Here is a 17,397-nt window from a genome sequence, read left to right on the forward strand (position 1 = left end):
AGGGTGCCTCCTTCACTGTGGTAATGAGATGGGCAGCAGAGGTATTAGATTTACAACTTCCAACTATAGAAGTCAAAACTAATGTACTTAGAGAAGTTTTGCAACCTGGACAAACTGCATCTAAATCTTTACTTCCATTTAATGAAGCCCTGACTGATAATTTTGTGGGCACCTGGTCTAAGCCTTATTCCTGCCCTCCAGTAAAAAGGCAGGTTTCCAGTTGGCCCTAACCCGCACCAGGCACCAGATGTTTTTGATATTGCACTCTACACCAGAATGTGTGCTGGTTCATGTTTCCACTAGTAGGGTGCTATATCAACAGAGTCCACCGTTGGTGCTTTCTAACACGTAGGTCAACCTCCGGCAAGAAAGTCTAGAAAGACCCACACTAAATGTATTATTTAAACAATCCAGTAGTATTTCACACTTCAATTGTATATACAAAAGGACAGATAAACGAAGGATTTTCTGGTGCTGTTGTATATTCTCCAATACATATATATGCAAATAACAGTAGAACTTAATATGAAAGGGCAGACGACGCAGTCCTCAAGTGAGTGAATAAATGCATACAATATATGCACAAAGACACCATGAGAATTCCCTGGTTCTATACAATGTTGTTCTATAACACACATGCATCGTGTTTTGCACAATGTGGATCAGCAATGATCTGAAAACCAAGAGAGATAATCATTAGCGTTTCAACCCTATGTTAGTGAAAGGGTCTCATTAGGACCAAGTCGTATGGCTTAGTACCAACAAGGAGTACACTCCATTGTGTATCAGCTTTGAGAAATCCATGCCCATATCAATCCAAGGGCGTCTGCAAAGGATAATTCAAAACGCTGCCCAATCCCCCATCACTCTGTCAATACAAGTCAGTATTTTCAGGTTCAAAGTATGGCAAAAATAACCGTAACTCTAGTTCAATTAGACTCTATGTTTTCTGATCAATTCTCCCGACCACTGTTGCTGCAGGCATTTGGTGCCAGTGTGTCAGGTGGACAGCTGACCCTTGACTACATTCGATCTTCCTCCCTAAGTTGCGTGTGCCACCCTAGCTGTCAGGCATCCTTCTACAAACTGTGACTGTGTTGGGATTGGTAACTTTGTAACCTGGTGTGGCAACCGCAATATTGATCCATTGCAGGCAAAACTGTTAGATGTCTGATTGTTTATTTTATCACTGGCCTAGCAAGTATTGTAGTGGACTTCATTAAAGGTTTTCTATTGGCCCTATCAGCGTTTTATGTTTGCCATTCCAACTGTCCTTGTTCAAAACATCCGTAGTGATGAGGTTTCTATAATGTTTGACTCATTTGTTTTTCCAAAACCCTTTGTGATGCCACAGTGGGATCTTAATTTGGTCCTCACTTTATTCATGTACATGCAATTAGTAGAACCAATACACAGCTGTTTACAACATCTCCTGTCACTGAAGCCTGTGTCCCTGGTAACTTCGGCCTGTCGCATGACTGAACTTCAAGCTCTTTCAGTGCAGCCACCTTACACCACCTTTTTCCCAGGTAATGTGGTGTTGAGGACCAGGGTGCCTCTTTTGTCTAAATTTGTTGCAGCTTTTCCTGTTGGACAATCAATAATTTTTCCAATGTTCTTTGCTTCACTTCACCCCTTACATCAATCACACCAAAGACCTTCAGGTGGGCAGTCATCTCTGTGAGGTTCTCTGGTGCAGCGAAATTAAAGGCAATGCAAAAATTAACTTCATTGTGTTAGATAGTCCCCTGCATTAATATCTGCTAGGCACTGATCAAGAAGCAGCCTCCAGAGGGATTGAGTGGCCATTCAACCACAACCAGTGTTGCTAACACTGCGCTTGCACATGTAATGCCTGTCCTTGACATCTGTCAGGCTGCAACATGGGTCTTGGTTTGTTGACAAAGCGCTAATGCCTTGACTGCCAGGCCTGATTTTTTTTTTTCATAAATCTGTTTATTAACTTTTTTTTTAACATTACATATTTGGATGTGCAGTGCTCACAGTATTGAGTAGTGATTGGTAAATTGATAATGTAGTGATACAGCATATTTTACAGCATATATTTGCAGTTGTTCAAGTGTTCGTCACGATCACTGTGTTACTTTGGTTTACACCTTGCATAGCCTTTGTTTTCTAATGTGTTGTGCTCTTGCTACTCTGTTCCGTGGGTGCAGCTTGAGTGGTCATTGGTGTGTTTAGCGTCTGTTTAGCCGGCGCGTCGTTTGATAACACTCGTTGGTATAAAATTGTTTCAGTCACAAATGTTCAGTTGTGGCGCTTTAGTTAAGGAGGCCGATATTATGAAATTTATATAGATTAACCTTTGAATAGAAAGTGAAAGGAAAAGAGCAACAATAACATTTGCCAGGGTCGGACACTTGTGTGAGTGTTTCGCTTGTGACTATTCCCAAGTCAGGTTGGGAATCAAATTACAACAGATTGGTTTGCTGGTGGAAGGGCTGGGTCAGTTGTCAGGTCTGGTGTGTGTGGTTTTCCGGCCCCATGGTGCCATAGTGTATCTAGCCAATTTTCCCATTCAGTCCCCTTATACAGTGCATTTTCTCGGCTACAGATACTCATTTGCGTTAGTCCAGTCCCTCCTCTACTGGGTGCACTTCCGTGTTACGCAGCTGCAGCAAAAGCCCTTCCCAGCAGGTGGAAATCGGAAACTGTCGCAGTCCTAGGACCTCCTCTTGTCTCCGTGCTGAGCCCTCTGCTCCTGCCCACACCTCGAGTGAGCGCCTCCAGCCCTGTATCGGCGGAGGGTCTGGTGATTTCCACCTGCGGGTCACTAATCGCTTTGCCACAATGAGTCCTAGGTCTGTAAAGCACGCCTCTGCTCTGCGTTGTTTGCTTCTAGGGTACAGTCCCAGGATGCATGCCTCCCATGTGGAGGGTATTCGTTGTGCTATGCAGTTGGATAAATTGTCAATCACCTCCCTCCAGTAGGAGCTCAAGCTAGGGCAGGACCACACCATGTGTAACAAATCCGCTCCGATCTCGTGACATCGGGGACATACCGCGTCTTCACGGGTAGAGTATCTGTTCACGCGGGCTGGTGTGAGGTAGGCTCTGTGTACTATATAGTATTGATTTAGATGAAATCGAGAGTTACGAGGTACATTAAGGTGACTCGAGAGAGCAGACCTCCATCGTGCTATCGCTATCGAATCGCCAGCGTCCGTTTCCCATGCCACGCGTAGTGTATCATTGTCAGGGGCGGCTTGGGCTCTCAAGGCATCCGCGGGGGCTGTGCATGTGTGAGTGGGTGGAATAAATGCTGTATCTGTTGGAGCGACCATGGTACTTTCTCCGATGTCGTGTCTACAAGCTGTGTGCCCGCCAGCTACCTGGATATCCACTGAAGCTGTGCTGCCAGATAATAGTGTTCTAGGTTGGGGACCGATAGTCCGCCCTTATCAGATGGCAGATACAGCTTTTTTAGGGTAACCCTGCAACGGCCGCCGTTCCAAATAAATTCCCTCAGCCCCGTCTCCATTGCCCTGAAGAAGCTGGGGGGAACGTAGTGTGGGAGATTAGAGAAGAAATACAAGAGCCGCGGCAGAACCACCATTTTTAGGAGTGCTATCCTGCCCGCCACCAATAGCGGCAGCGTCTTCCAGAACGCCATTTGAGACCTGACTGAGGACACCGCTTTTACAAGGTTGCCCTCAAATATATCTTCCTCACTGTGGTAGACTCGGATGCCCAGGTATCTGAATGTGCTTGGTTGCCACGGGACAGGACTCCCAGTTAGGTTAAGTCCTGGATCCGAAAGGTCCGGGTCGAATGGAAAGAGGCATGACTTAGACCAGTTGACCTTGAGGCCGGATATCGATGCAAAGTGTTGTAGGAGGGAACCGGCCACTGATGGGATCTGCGTGATATCTCTAAAATATAGTAAGAGGGCATCGGCGTACAGTGACACTATGTGTAGATCATCCCCTGGAGGAATTCCCCAGTTACTTCCCTCCCTGCACAAGGCCGCTGCTAGGGGTTCCATAGCAAGTGAGAATAGTAACGGTGAGAGAGGGAAGCCCTGTCTCGTGCCCCTGCACACCTGGATCGGTTCTGATATCTTTGGTCCCAGCCTCACACGGATCAGTGGTCTGGTGTATAATAGTTTAACTAGACGAGTAAAGGATGGTCCCATGCCAAATTGTTGTAACACTTTGAACAGGTAGGGCCATTCCAGGGAGTCGAAGGCTTTTTCTAGATCAAGGACAAGGCAGCCCGCTCGTGGCCAATCACGTCTCGCATATTGCATAACCCGGAATAATCTTCTGATATTGTGGGAGGTGTCTCTGGCTGGTACAAACCCGTTTTGGTCGGGATGTATTAAATCCGGCACTCTTGGCGCAAGGCGTGTCGCCAATACTTTGGCTAATATTTTATAATCAGTATTTAGCATTGTCAGGGATCTATATGAGCCCATATCCACTGGATCCCTCCCAGGTTTGGGAAGGGAGACCAGTAGTGCCTCTCTTTGTGTGGCCGATAAATGGCCCTCCTGTTCAGCCGCCTCATATACCTGAAGTAGCTTGGGCGCCAGCTGTATCGCGAAGGCTTTGTAACGGTCAACTGGTAGCCCGTCGGGGCCCGGCGTTTTGCCGGATGTAAGTTCCCGGATACTAGATTTGATCTCTTCAAGGTCGAGAGGTACTTCGAGCGTCTCAGTCTCGTCATCCTCTAAGTGTGGAAGCTCCACTCCAGCAAGAAATTCAGCGCTGGAATTACACCCAGGGGATGCCCTTGAAGCGTAGAGTGCCTCATAATGTCCTGTGAATTCGGCCTGTATCTCCCTAGGTGTATTTGCCATTTCCCCTGTCTGTGAGCGAATTTCCATTATCGGTTTCCTCTCACAGTCACGACGTATCAGCCAGGCCAAAAGTTTGCCTGCCTTATCAACTGATGCATGAGTTCTTGCGGAGTGTGCAGTGTAATTTAGACATCTCAGACGCTCTAGTAGTGACAGGTGTTCTGCGCGTATTGCCAGCAGTCTCAACCTTTCAGTTTGATTATTAGTTACTTCTTCTTCTGGCCGCAGGAGGACCCGCACCACTCGGGGTCAGATTGCGTTCAGTGGAACGGCGCATGTTACACTGAGCTCCCAGACAGTGCCCCCGGATGAAAACCTTGAATGCATCCCACTCAGAAGCCGTGCCCTCGTTCTGCTCAAAGAATTCTGGGATTATAGCACTCAGTGACGCTCTAAAAGCAGCATCTTCTAGCAGTTCCGGCCTCAGTCTCCATATGGAGACAGCTGAGCGAGGGGATCTCCAGCACAAGCGCGCTATCAGTGGGTTATGGTCTGAGTGTCGCCCCAGGTATTCTGAGTTCACCACCACCGGGGCGAAGCTTGTAGTGAAAAGTATACGATCTAGGCGCACATGCAGGGAGTGTGGGGCAGAGTAGAAGGAGTAGACTCTGTCCTCCCTATGTCGCTGCCGCCACACATCCGCCAAGTGCCATTGTTGGGTCGAGTTTACTAGGCCGCGTGAGGCAACCACCACCGGTGATGTGGGCAACAGGGGAAAGGAGCGGTCCAGTTCCACATCGAGCACGCTATTGAAATCTCCCCCCAGTAGCCACGGAAGAGCACTCCAGCCCGCCAGGTGGTGTGACAGATTGTGTAGGAAGGCAGTCTGGTCTGTGGGCATATATGGAGCCTAATACAATCGTGCGACCTGCCAGCTTTCCCTTTACTAGCAAAAATCTACCCTGTGGGTCTACTACCTGCTCCTCCTCTGCAAAGGGAGTGCCTGCCCTAATCCAAATCAGCGCGCCTCTGGCGTATGCTGAGTGAACCGTCGCGTACAATTGTCCTCTCCAGCGCTGGCACAGTCGGGGAATCACAGGACCCATTAGGTTTGTCTCCTGTAAAAATGCTAATTGGATTGAGTGTCTTTTAAGGTAGGAGTAAATAGCCTATTGCCGCTTGGGGGTGTGAATGCCTCTTACATTCCAGGTAATTGTGTATGTAGCCATATCATGGGCATTGGATCTTTTTTCAATTCCATCCGCCCAGCCCCCCCATGGAGCGCCGCTCCGTCAATCTTCTGTTCCCAGCTAATATTCAGGGGTTCAGTAGGTGTCAGCCGGCAAGAACAAAACATAACTAATGCCATCAGAGCAGATAGACAACGGGTCACCGCCCAAACACAACTAAAACAGTAACGTGCGATCGCACATCTATACATTGTATGCCTCCACTGGTAGGAGCGTGGGGGTAGGCCAAACTTATAGAGGGGTGGTTTAGTCTTAATCCATTTTGTTTGGCTGTAACGGATAACTGAGAGGATAGAGGGGAACATGGGGTGGGGGCCCACTGTATTTAGTCACAAAGAAGTGCAGTGCGCGAGGCCGGGCGCCACACCTGCCAGCGTGCACATAGATCCATGAAGTCCGACGTGCATGTTTCACAGCCAGGTTTGTTGCTTGCTTGTCTCTTAGGGCACACCCGTGTAGGCGTCGCTAGTTGGGTAGTTCCTGTGGTGTATAGTCTTTTCACATTGTTCAGGGATCCTTTAAAAGAGTTCATCTGCGGTGGCTGGCATTGCAGGGGCCCCCCGGTAAGACCCGACTCCGCTAAGCGATCCGGTGTGAGAGGACGGTCGCTGGCTGATTGTGAGAGTTCTGTGTCTGACCCCGAGCCCGGGGGGGATGCACCCATCGCTGCAGCAGTGTGGATCGCCTCCCTTCTCTCCTGAATTAGCTGTTTCAGGTCTGGGGCGCATTTCGTTGATCCTGCGTGAGTTGTGTTTCTTCTTCGGTCTCTCTATTTCGACTGCGCTTGGCTCGGGACATCAGCCCAGCCCGTTCCGGCGCGCCTCCCGAGGACAGTCCCGATGACTCGAGCCACTCCCAAGCTGCCTCGGGTGTGGGGAAGAAGTGCAATTTGTTTTCCGCCACCACTCGTAGCTTGGCAGGAAACAGCAAAGAGTAAGTTAGGCCAAGGGATCGTAGCTTGCGTTTTAGAGGGAGGTAGGAGGCCCGGTCTCTTTGTACCGCTAAGGTGTAGTCTGGAAATAGCAAGATCTGCATGTCATCTACCCGGGGAGGCGGCGCAGCCCTCACCGTTCGTAGTATAATGTCTCTGTCCGCGTAGTGGAGGAGGCAGATGATGACTGGGCGTGGAGTGCTCGGCCTCGACCGGGCCAGAATTCGGTGGGCACGCTCCACGGAGAAGAAGGGGGTAAGCACTCCCTCCGGTACCAGCCCCCGCAGCCAACTCTCCGAGTAAGCCGCCGGGTCCCAGCCCTCCGTGCCCTCCGGCAGGTTCACTACGCGGATGTTGTTTCTTCTGGAGCGGCCCTCTGCGTCTTCCGCTCGGCGTTCCAGTTCCGTCACCCTGGCCTGTATGTCTTCCATTCCTGTTTTCAGCTGGGTGGTCGCAGGTGTTAGTACATTTACTGTGGCTACGATCTCGTTAGTCTTGTCGGTTAGTTTGCGGTGGTCCGCGTGTAGCAGGACAAGGTCACTCACCACCTTGTCTATCTTAGCTTCCAGCGACGTGCGGGCACGCTCCAGTGAGTCTCCGATGCGCTCCACTGCGGCTAGTACCGCATCTAGTTTTTGGCTGTCTTGGGTTAACGAGTCTTGTGTTTTCCCGGTTCCAGCTCCAGAGCGTAAGCGCCCTGTTCCGGCCATGTTTCGAATCCTTGGGGCTCCTGTCCAGCTCCAGATTGATGCTCTACACCTTGTTAGTTTCTGTGTGTGTGCCGCACTATGGTTCAGTTTCAGTTGGGGCGGTGAGGGGCAGATGAGCTGCTCGTTGCCAGTTCCATGCAGCCCGGTGCAAGGCCCCACCTCCGGTGGTCGCTCCTGGTTCTGCGGTGCGGATCTCCCTTTGCAGTCAGTCCTGTGGGGAACTACTTCTGGTGGAGTCCCCTACGCAGTACTTCGCGTGTCCTCGACCGCCAGCCGGTCCCGTAATTCCAGCACCGCCTCTGCTCGCTTAGGAGTCCATGATGGTCAGGGAGGGTCGGGCCTGCTTGTCGGGGGCAGTGAGCCGCCTGCCTGCGACAGCACGAGCAGCCCGGCTAGACAGTTCCTCTCCCCCGGTCCTGCGCCACTTACTTCTGTCTTTGTGGTTCTCTGTGGCTACCGCAAGTTCCTAGCAGATTGGCAGGATTCAGCACCAGTGTAGATGTAGGGCCGCTGACCCCCACAGGCCCAGCAGACGTCCAGGGTGCCCTCTCTCCACAGCTCTCCAGTGATTCCCTGGTGCGAAGTTCTGGCCATCGGGGGGGTCCCCTCTCCCCTAACTGTCACAGCCAGGGGCGGGGGAAGTGGTCCTCTGGGCTCCACCAGTCCGCCCAAGTTCACCAGGGCTCACCTCCAGCCGCATCGCAGGTTCTGGGCGGGTCGTGGGTTCACTTTGCTGCCCTGCCGCCGGGGGGTGGGATGCTCCTCTCCCCCGGGGCGTGATCTTCAGCAAGCAGGAGGAAAACCCCGGGACGCCCCGGTCCCAATGTGCGGCCCCTGCCACAGCAGTCGCTCCACACTCTGCGGCTGCGCCGCCCCGCAGTCGCTCTTCAGGGCAGGTCACTCTGGCCTCGCCGGCTCCCAAATGGGCCTACAAGCATCTCCTGGACCCGGCGTGAGTCTCGGCACGTGTACACCCCGTTATTTTGCCGTGGGGGTGGGCGCTGCACCCCAAGAGGGCGCACTCGCCGATTAGTGAGGGGGAACTCGGATTATCCTGGGTCCGGCCGCACCGGTCGCTCCCCCTCTTGTGGGTTCACCGCCTCGCGGCCTGGTCTTTTAGCTCGGCCCATGTGGCCGCGGCGCGGGTCCGCCGTAGTGGATCACCGGGAGTCCGCGCCCAGCCCAGTCGGGTCCATGCACCCCCTCAGCCCCGCGCGGCCTGCAAGGTAGTAGTGTGCCCCCCATATCCACTCAAAGATGACGATTTGGCCGAGTGCGGCGCGGAGCTCTAGCAGCTCGCGTCCGCCATGTTTGGTGGCTTGGCCACGCCCCCTTGACCGCCAGGCCTGATGGGATGGACGTTTTTCCAATTTAGTCCTTCAAGACTTTATGGTTTGGTATTACTTAGGCCCACCACCTTGGGAAGTACTGTGGGTACAAGTATACATCGGAAGAACAAGTTACATACCTTCGGTGACGCTCTGTGTGGTGTATACTCTATCTAACTGCAGATGTATACTCTAACTGCAGATTACTCCAGTATTGGAACTTTCATAGATTCACATGCTTGAATCATTCCCCCTTCGTCGAGGGAACAAGATTTCGTCATTCCTCCAGCATGGCAATCCATAACATCAGACCGGTGGGTCTTGCAACTGGTTCAAATCGTACACACACTAGGGTTTGTTCAAATGCCACCTCACTATTCTCCTCGCAGATCTACTCCCAGATATCTCCACCAACTCAAACTGGAGGTCAGCAAGATAATTCTCAAAGGTCCATAGAGAAAGTTCCACCGTCTCAGCGGGGGAAAGGATTTTACTCCAGATTCTTCCTCATTCGCAAAAAATGGAAAGACTGGAGACCTATCCTCGATCTCAGAGACTTAAGCACCTATCTGAAAATACAATCATTCTGCATGATAACTCCACAGGACGGCCTACCAAGTTTGACCCATAGAGACTGCCTGCCCACCCTAGATTTAAAGGACGCATATTTTCACATCCCAATCTACCCTTCCCACAGACGGTTCCTAAGATTCACAGTAGCCGGCAGCCACTACCAGTTTTGAGTTCTACCATTCGGTCTAAAATCAACCCCCAGGATGCTTGTTTCCGGTCCGGGGAGGACCTGGCGTGGCAGTTCGGGCTGGACTGTTCCCATGGGGAACGGGGTCAAGACTGATTTGCATAAGGCTGGGTCCAAACTGGGGTGGCATGGTGATCAAAAGAACAATGGATTAAACCCAGATCTGTGACTGAGGGTGAGTGTTTGAAAACTTTCAACACTCCGTCCATCATCCTTTTGTGTTGCTAAAGATCTTAATAGCTCCAGCGTGGCCTCAACAGAATTAGTTCACAGAGCTTCTCCTGTTTTCAGTGAGGCCTCACATCCCACTGAAGATATCTCTGCATCTCCTGATATTGAACAAAGGACAAGTCTTACGCCCAAATCCAGAATCACTACACTTATCAGCATGGCTCCTGAGCACAAGGAGTTTGCACATCTAGACATCATTCCGGAGTGCAGAGATTTACTGTCCAGGGCCAGAGCAGTCAGCACTAACAAAGCGTATTCATGTAAGTGGAAGATTCTGTCTATGAGGCCAACAACAACCCATATCGTCCTTACCAGAATGAACATTGCCATATCCATTACATCTGGCACGTTCCGGCCTAGCTCATTTCTCCATCAGGGTTTATTTGGCGGCTATCTCGTCATTTAGACGCTCATGCAATTCACATTCTCTGTAGTCCTCCAGAATTATCAACCAATTTCTATAGGGCCTATTCAGGGTCTTTCCACCTTTCAGACCTCATTCTCCTTCCTGGAATCTCAACATAGTTCTTGTACAGCTCATGAAACAACCATTTGAGCCAATCTACAGAACTACTCTGAATTTTTTTTCATGCAAGGTAGCTCTTCTGTTAGCTCTCACATCAGCCAGACGAGTCAGTGATACCCAAGCACTATCTATCCAAGAACCCTTCTTACAAATTAGAGAAGATAAAATACTTCTGCACAAAAACCCATGATTTTTACACAAAGTTCCCTCTGACTTTTATATCAATGAACCGCTGGTCCTAAAGAAATTCTTCCCAAACCCTTCAACGGCAGAGGAAAGGGCTCTTTATTCATTAGATGTAAAAACGTGCATAAAATTTTACCTGGATAGGACCAAATCCTTTCACAAGTATAGTCAATTGTTTGTGGCTTACAGTGCACATAGAAAGGGTCAACCTCTTTCCAAGCAAACATTGCAAGATGGATTTCAACAGCAATCCAGTTTTGCGATCAAGCATCAGGCAAGTCGCTACAAGCTTCTGCTCGTGCTCACTCTACCAGGGCGGTATCAGCATCCACTGCACTGTTTGCGGGGGTGCTGCTCCAGTACATTTGCAGGGCAGCAACTTGGAAGAACTGCCACATATTCACCCGACATTACTGCCTGGATGCAGCACCTCAAGGAGAAGTAGCTGTGGACTAGGCGGTCCCAAGACATCTTGTCCAGTAAAGGTGAGCTATCTCTACCAACCCGCCATCCTAAGGTTAAATCTGTGCATTGTTTATTTTCAAATCTATCAAAGATGAAATGTTGATATACAGTATGGTTTCTAGTAACAAATCTAAACAGCTGGATTTTAGGCTATCCTATGTATATATGTTTACGTATGCCTCTTGTTAATATTCATTTGAAATAATCATAGTTTATACTACAATGTGCATCAATACTGCTTACTACTCTGATTCGAGCATGTGAATCTATGAAAGTTCCACTAGTGGACTAAGAAAATTAGTTACTTACCTGTAACTATGGTTCTCCAGTATTAGAATATTTCAGAGATACACATGTGACCCACCAACTTCCCCAGAGAAGTTCACCATTACCTCTCCTATTTATTATTTTTATGACTACATACTGGTGCTCGGAAAATCTGAGGGTCTGTAGCTTCTCTCAGGAGGGTTCTAAAGGGTGGTGTCGCCTGATTTGTGGACTCTCAAACTTGGTCCTTTTCTCAAAATGGCTCTGATAGAATACTACTTTATAAAAGGCACTGGGGACTCCCATTTCGATGACTGGGATTGATTCAAGCATGTGAATCTATGAAAGATTCCAATACTGGAGAACTATTTTTACAGGCAAGTAACTCATTTTCTTCCTCATCGCCCTTCTTCTTTCCTGTTCTGTGGAATAATCTGATATTCCATCTGACACCTCTAATTATTGTTGGGCTTCACTTCAGAGAACACGGACAGTGTCAAGAAAGAAACTGATGTTGATGCACATGGGTGGCGCTTATGTATGACTCTCTTGTCCTTTCTGGGGTGGAACGAAGTCAATGCAGAGCCATACAGTGCCTCTTACTTGGGTACAGGAACAATGCTGTTAAAATCTTTCGGATCCAGTCTGGTGCTAGGGGATATTCCAGTAATAAGAAATCCTTGGTTAGATAACGTATCCACCAGAAAGAGCTTTACTGAAATAACTTGTTCTTCTTTCTTGTATTATCTCTTGATCCTTGCAACAGTACTTAGATTCTCTTCCTCCCGAGAAGTGAGGTTACTCAACTTACTGGTTTGTTTTCTAAACAGGTTTTCTGAGTGAGTTTTGTTGGTTTGTATACTAAACCAGACAGAAGAAACTTAATAAGGGGACAGAGAGTTGCCAGTTGCTGGGATTAGGAATTGCTTTCTGACTTAGGGAACATGATGAGAAATTCTTCGACTCAGAGGAATTAAGTTTGCAGTTAGGTAGGCATAACATTACACCACGGATTAAGGCAGGGATGCCCTCTCTTGCCCCTGCTATTCACCTTTTATATAATAGCACTGGTGTGCCGGGTTATAGCTAATTAAAAGTGAGGGGGTTCCCTGAAGTATCCATAGAAGATCTAGTTATATGTGGACTGTTCTATCTAATGGATCCCAAGAGGACAGTTCCTCCAGTAGTCTCCATTTGTAAATAATGTAAAAAAATACGCTGAGTTCAACATAAAATGGAGTAAGTTGTCCCTGTATAGAGGGCCATGTAGACATTGTGGTACTGATAAAGGAGTTTAGGTACCTGGCCATAAATATTACATCAAATGCTGCATTAGGGGAAAATCTGAAAGTAGTCCAATAAGACTTGCAAACAGATGCTCAACGATGACAAACACTCCCGCTCATATTAGGGATTGCAATCTTTTGTAAAATGATTACTTTGCAAAAACTGTTGTATGTGATACAAAAAAAACCTTTGTATTCCTGGACTCCTTATTTTTACGGCTATACATAACATTACCTACATTGTTGTAAGATGGAGGTATGGCTAAGGTAGTGCTGCAGACCATGTAGAGTTACAAATTGGGAGGGGGTAGGGGGGGTTGCACTTGAAGATATATGTGGCCATTCTACTGGGCCAGCCTCCCAGTTTTAGTTAATTATTGATTGGCAGTTCACCTGCAAGGAACACCCAGCTCCAAGAATTGAGAGACTTCCTGTGATGCAACCTACATACGTCCATTAATATATGAGAGAAAGAGCAGGAAAGTGTTAAGGGGGCCTGCACAAGCGACACTGGCAGCCTGGGATAATAATAACATGTTTAGGTTAGCAAAGTAGTGTACCAGGAGAGATCCCCACTATGGATTAGGGAGACTTTGAGCAAGGTGATCAAGCTGTCAAATTCCCAAAATGGTACTTGTTAGGAATTTCCAAGGTGGAGGATGTTGATACGGCAGGGGTGAAAACATCCCAGAAATTGCAACTAGAGTACCTCTTGACTAACATGCAGATCCACAAATACAACCAGCTTAGACACGCCCTGGAGGTGGAACATGTGAACTGCAAGGCAATGCCACGGAGAGTCCACTGCAAAGTAGAATACTCTCTGGGGAGATTGGCTGTAAAACAGTTTTGTTCATTTTACGGACTCTCATAAATAATAAACCTGACACCTTAGAGAACCTGAGGGCCACTTGGGAAGAGGGACTTAGGCTCCTTTGAGAACATTGACTGAGAAGCCGCTCTTATGCACCAAGGTGAGATGGCCATAAAATCGAGATTACAGTTGATCCAGTTCAGGATTCTGTTGGGGGTGTACTACAACAGAAGCCACCACCACAAAACGGGCAGAGCCACAATTCCCACGTTTGAAATGTGATCTAGAAGCTTTATACTGACAGTTTGGGGTACTATTCTGGGTCAGGATATTCCATGCACCCCTCGTTTTGTTATTATGGGAATTCCTATTGGTGCCAACTTAACAAGCGCTCAATTATGTTCTGTATGCTGATGTTTGTTGTGGCAAAGCTAGACCTTGCAAGAGGCTGGGGTTATGTGCAGGCCGAGTAGGTAGAAATGGTTAACACGACTGGACATGTATATCGAGGCAGATAGTATATGTGACTACTAAGATATGGGGTAAATTCTGAATGTTCTATAGAATCTGTAATAGGGCTGAATGTTCTATAGAATCTATAATGGGGAAGTATGACCCATGGAGGGCAATGCAACCGCTGAGGTGCCCAGCACTCACAAAGGGAGAGTATGGCACTAGTGAGGTAGGGAGACAACATGTATTCATAAGCGATGTTGTGCTGTGTCAACCTTGTATGCTAACACTTGAATCCATAGTTTCTGTTGGAACATTCCGTACGCATTTTTAAAAATATATAGCACCATGGGTTGTGGTCTCTGTTATATTCATTGCAACTTCAGGAGTTGCATATGGCAGCAAAGGGAATTTCTATCCACATGGTTGCAGAGCCGTTGGAGATCTGATACTTGAAGTGAGGCCAGGTTTGGCTGGTAAGTTCTGTTCGTTGGATATGTCTTGTAATATGAGAATGGCTGGGCAGAGTACTAAAACACAACCTACAAGAGGTTTTAATAACATGCATGTATTGCCCAACAGGTTCCTTGTCCACCCTCTCCACAAAGGTTCCTTGGGCTCTCTCTTCAGACAATGGTGAGAAAAAAAAGGCAGGGGGTGAGGAGGGGCATTAGTTCATTTAGTATTTCAGTTGGGTGAAAAGCCTTATGTTTTACCGACAGCTTTGAAGAGAAACATACAATATGTAAATACTTACAATCCACATTACCCTGAAGCATTATTTCTGTGCAGTAGCAAATCAAGTACGTACCTATAATTGTGAAAAATTGTGCATCGCTCCTATGTGCTACTTTCAGGGCTGCATGGGCTGAGAATTCCTCTGTCCTTTAAACAGCCCACTGTGCCCGCAGCCGGACAGAGTGTTTCTCATAGAGCTGGACTAGTCTGACTGAGAGAGCATTTTTAATTTAAGGTTCCGTCCATTCTGTTCTGGATGGTTTTGCTTCAGTGAAGACTGTGCCACGAATATGAAGACTATGCCACAAATCCGGAAAGAAATGAGGGTTTGAAAGGCATGCCATTTCAGAACCCTCACAAAACAGTGGGGGTGCATGTGGAGCCACAGTGGTTCCCTCCAATGAGATTTTGAGGTCTGTTGTACCTCTTTGCTTGCAGAATATGGTTAAAAAACATTCTTATCTTCAGGTAAGTATTTTCTCTTTTCACTGATAAAAACAACCTTAACTTGGTTATTGATCTGGTTCTTTTTGAGTTTTAAGTCTTTTTGTGAATTATATTGCACCCATAAGCTCAGGTGGTTCCTTTATGCTGGATATGAACAATTTGTGATTTTTAAACTTAATTAGGCGAGCTGTTCTGGACACGTTGTGTAATCACCTTAAAGAGTTGCATTTAGTTCTCTATTTAAATCTGGCAAGATATTGGCTGGTGCATTACTTTTACGATGTATTTCTATACATGAGCTCATTTCAGGCATAGAACTGATAACATTTCAAATGGCTCTTTTTTTCTCTGTTCACAGATGGACAGTTGTCTATGGAAAACAATTTATTAAATGACTCAAATAGAAATGGTGCCAATGAAAACCACAGTGTAAGTACTCAAAGCAATAATAGGACATGCGCAATGAATACTTTTTCAGTTATTAGAACATGATTGAGAATGCTAGCAGTCTCTTCCGTGAGCACAAACTTATAGGAAGTGCTCTGATTCGACATACTCTAGTAAGCAATTGAAGAGAAACAAGCTTTGCCACTCATTCCCTTTTACTTTTATGCTTCTATTTGTAACTAACAGTTTGAAAAGGACTGCCCAAGACCTGCTCCAAAGAGAGCACTCATACAATTATAGGAGTCGCCAGTTAAGAGACAGAATGCAACAGAGGCTTTGAGGGTAGTTTACAACTGTATGACTCCAGCAAATGTAACACCCGGTTCCCCATGTCTTACCCAGCAGATCTGCTCACAGAGTGTTGCTAGCTTGGATGGCTCTTACTCTTAATGTCATTTATTTACTGCAACCACAAAGGAAGGGGTGAGAAACGCACATGGCGTGCATGGAACTTTACATGTTTGCTTTCTTAATAAGCCTAATTTATACGAGAAGAGTACCAGTAATACACTTCCAATTTTTACTGTCACTAGCTGCTTCATACCTACATGGAACAAATGTAGTGTGGAGGATTGTTTGAGAGCATCACCCTCTACCCCAATGTAATTCTCTCCTTTATTGACAATGGCCACCTCAGCCAAAACCTGATTTCAAAAATGCTTCTGAACAGGTTTAATTGTTCGACCATCTCATCCATTTGACATATCGAGTAAATACATCCTCCACAGCCAGGGAGAGATTTACTTCCAGACAGCATTACTGACTCGCCTGGTGTAAAAACTATAGTAATTATTCTTATTCCAAAAAACTTTCAAAATGACTGCACTTCCTTCACAGCATTTATTTACTGCTGCCAGGGTTACTGACAAAAATCAGCACATCCTCTCCAAAAAGGGACACAATTTTCTTTCCAGACATCATTATTGTCGCGGGTATTCTGGGTTTCCCACTGGGCTGGCGGGCGACCGCCAAAAGGCCGCCCGCCAGCCCAGTGGGAAACACCCCTCCATGAGGATGCCGGCTCCGAATGGAGCCGGCGGAGTGGAGGATGTGCGACGGGTGCAGTAGCACCCGTCTCGAATTTCAGTGTCTGCTGAGCAGACACTGAAATTCAAAGTGGGGCCCTCTTACGGGGGCCCCTGCAGTGCCCATGCCACTGGCATGGGCACTGCAGGGGCCCCCAGGGGCCCCATGACACCCCTCCCCGCCATCCTGTTCCTGGCGGGAGGAACCGCCAGGAACAGGATGGCAGTGAGGGGGTCGGAATCCCCATGGGCAGCGGAAAGTCGGCGGTACACCGCCGACTTTCCGTTTCTGGCCGCGGCTGTACCGCCGCGGTCAGAATGCCCGGCGGAGCACCGCCAGCCTGTTGGCGGTGCTACCGCCGACCCCGGCCCGCCGGGGTCAGAATGACCCCCAAAATGCCTTCATCCCTGGCCCTGGAAAAAGAAATGCTATAGTTCAGGATATCAATGTTTTTTCTTTGTCTGGACTTTATCTGAAATGGCTTTTTGAGGTTTGCTAAGTAATCGAGTTTACAATGTTTACAATCAGATTATACTTTTCCTTGTATAACACCATCTATGTTTCTGATTTGTTCTCTGATCAGTTGACTACAACATAGTAGAACCACATCACTAACCCATTAAATCATTTTTGTCATTAGCTTGCTTAAATTTTTTATCATGCTTTAAAGTGGAGTGAGGCCTGCGTGATGCACAGTTGCTCAGGTTCCCCCTCTGTTTAAAGACCATACTAGTATTACCGACTCACCAAATAACTGAGCAAAGAATTGA

At 47.7% G+C, this 17,397-nt stretch overlaps 1 protein-coding gene across 5 annotated transcripts in view; it reads left to right on the top strand.

Annotated features, from left to right (window-relative positions):
- Positions 1-17,397, top strand: part of MIA2 (MIA SH3 domain ER export factor 2) — a 551,575-nt gene that overhangs the window by 522,634 nt on the left and 11,544 nt on the right. For all 5 annotated transcript variants that reach the window (XM_069208615.1, XM_069208616.1, XM_069208617.1 and 2 more), the window contains one exon: positions 15,513-15,583. In XM_069208615.1, the coding sequence (XP_069064716.1) occupies positions 15,513-15,583 (71 nt within the window). The remainder of the gene's footprint in view (positions 1-15,512; positions 15,584-17,397) is intronic.

This window comes from Pleurodeles waltl, chromosome 9 (genome assembly GCF_031143425.1).
Source record: "Pleurodeles waltl isolate 20211129_DDA chromosome 9, aPleWal1.hap1.20221129, whole genome shotgun sequence".
Lineage (NCBI taxonomy): Eukaryota > Metazoa > Chordata > Amphibia > Caudata > Salamandridae > Pleurodeles > Pleurodeles waltl.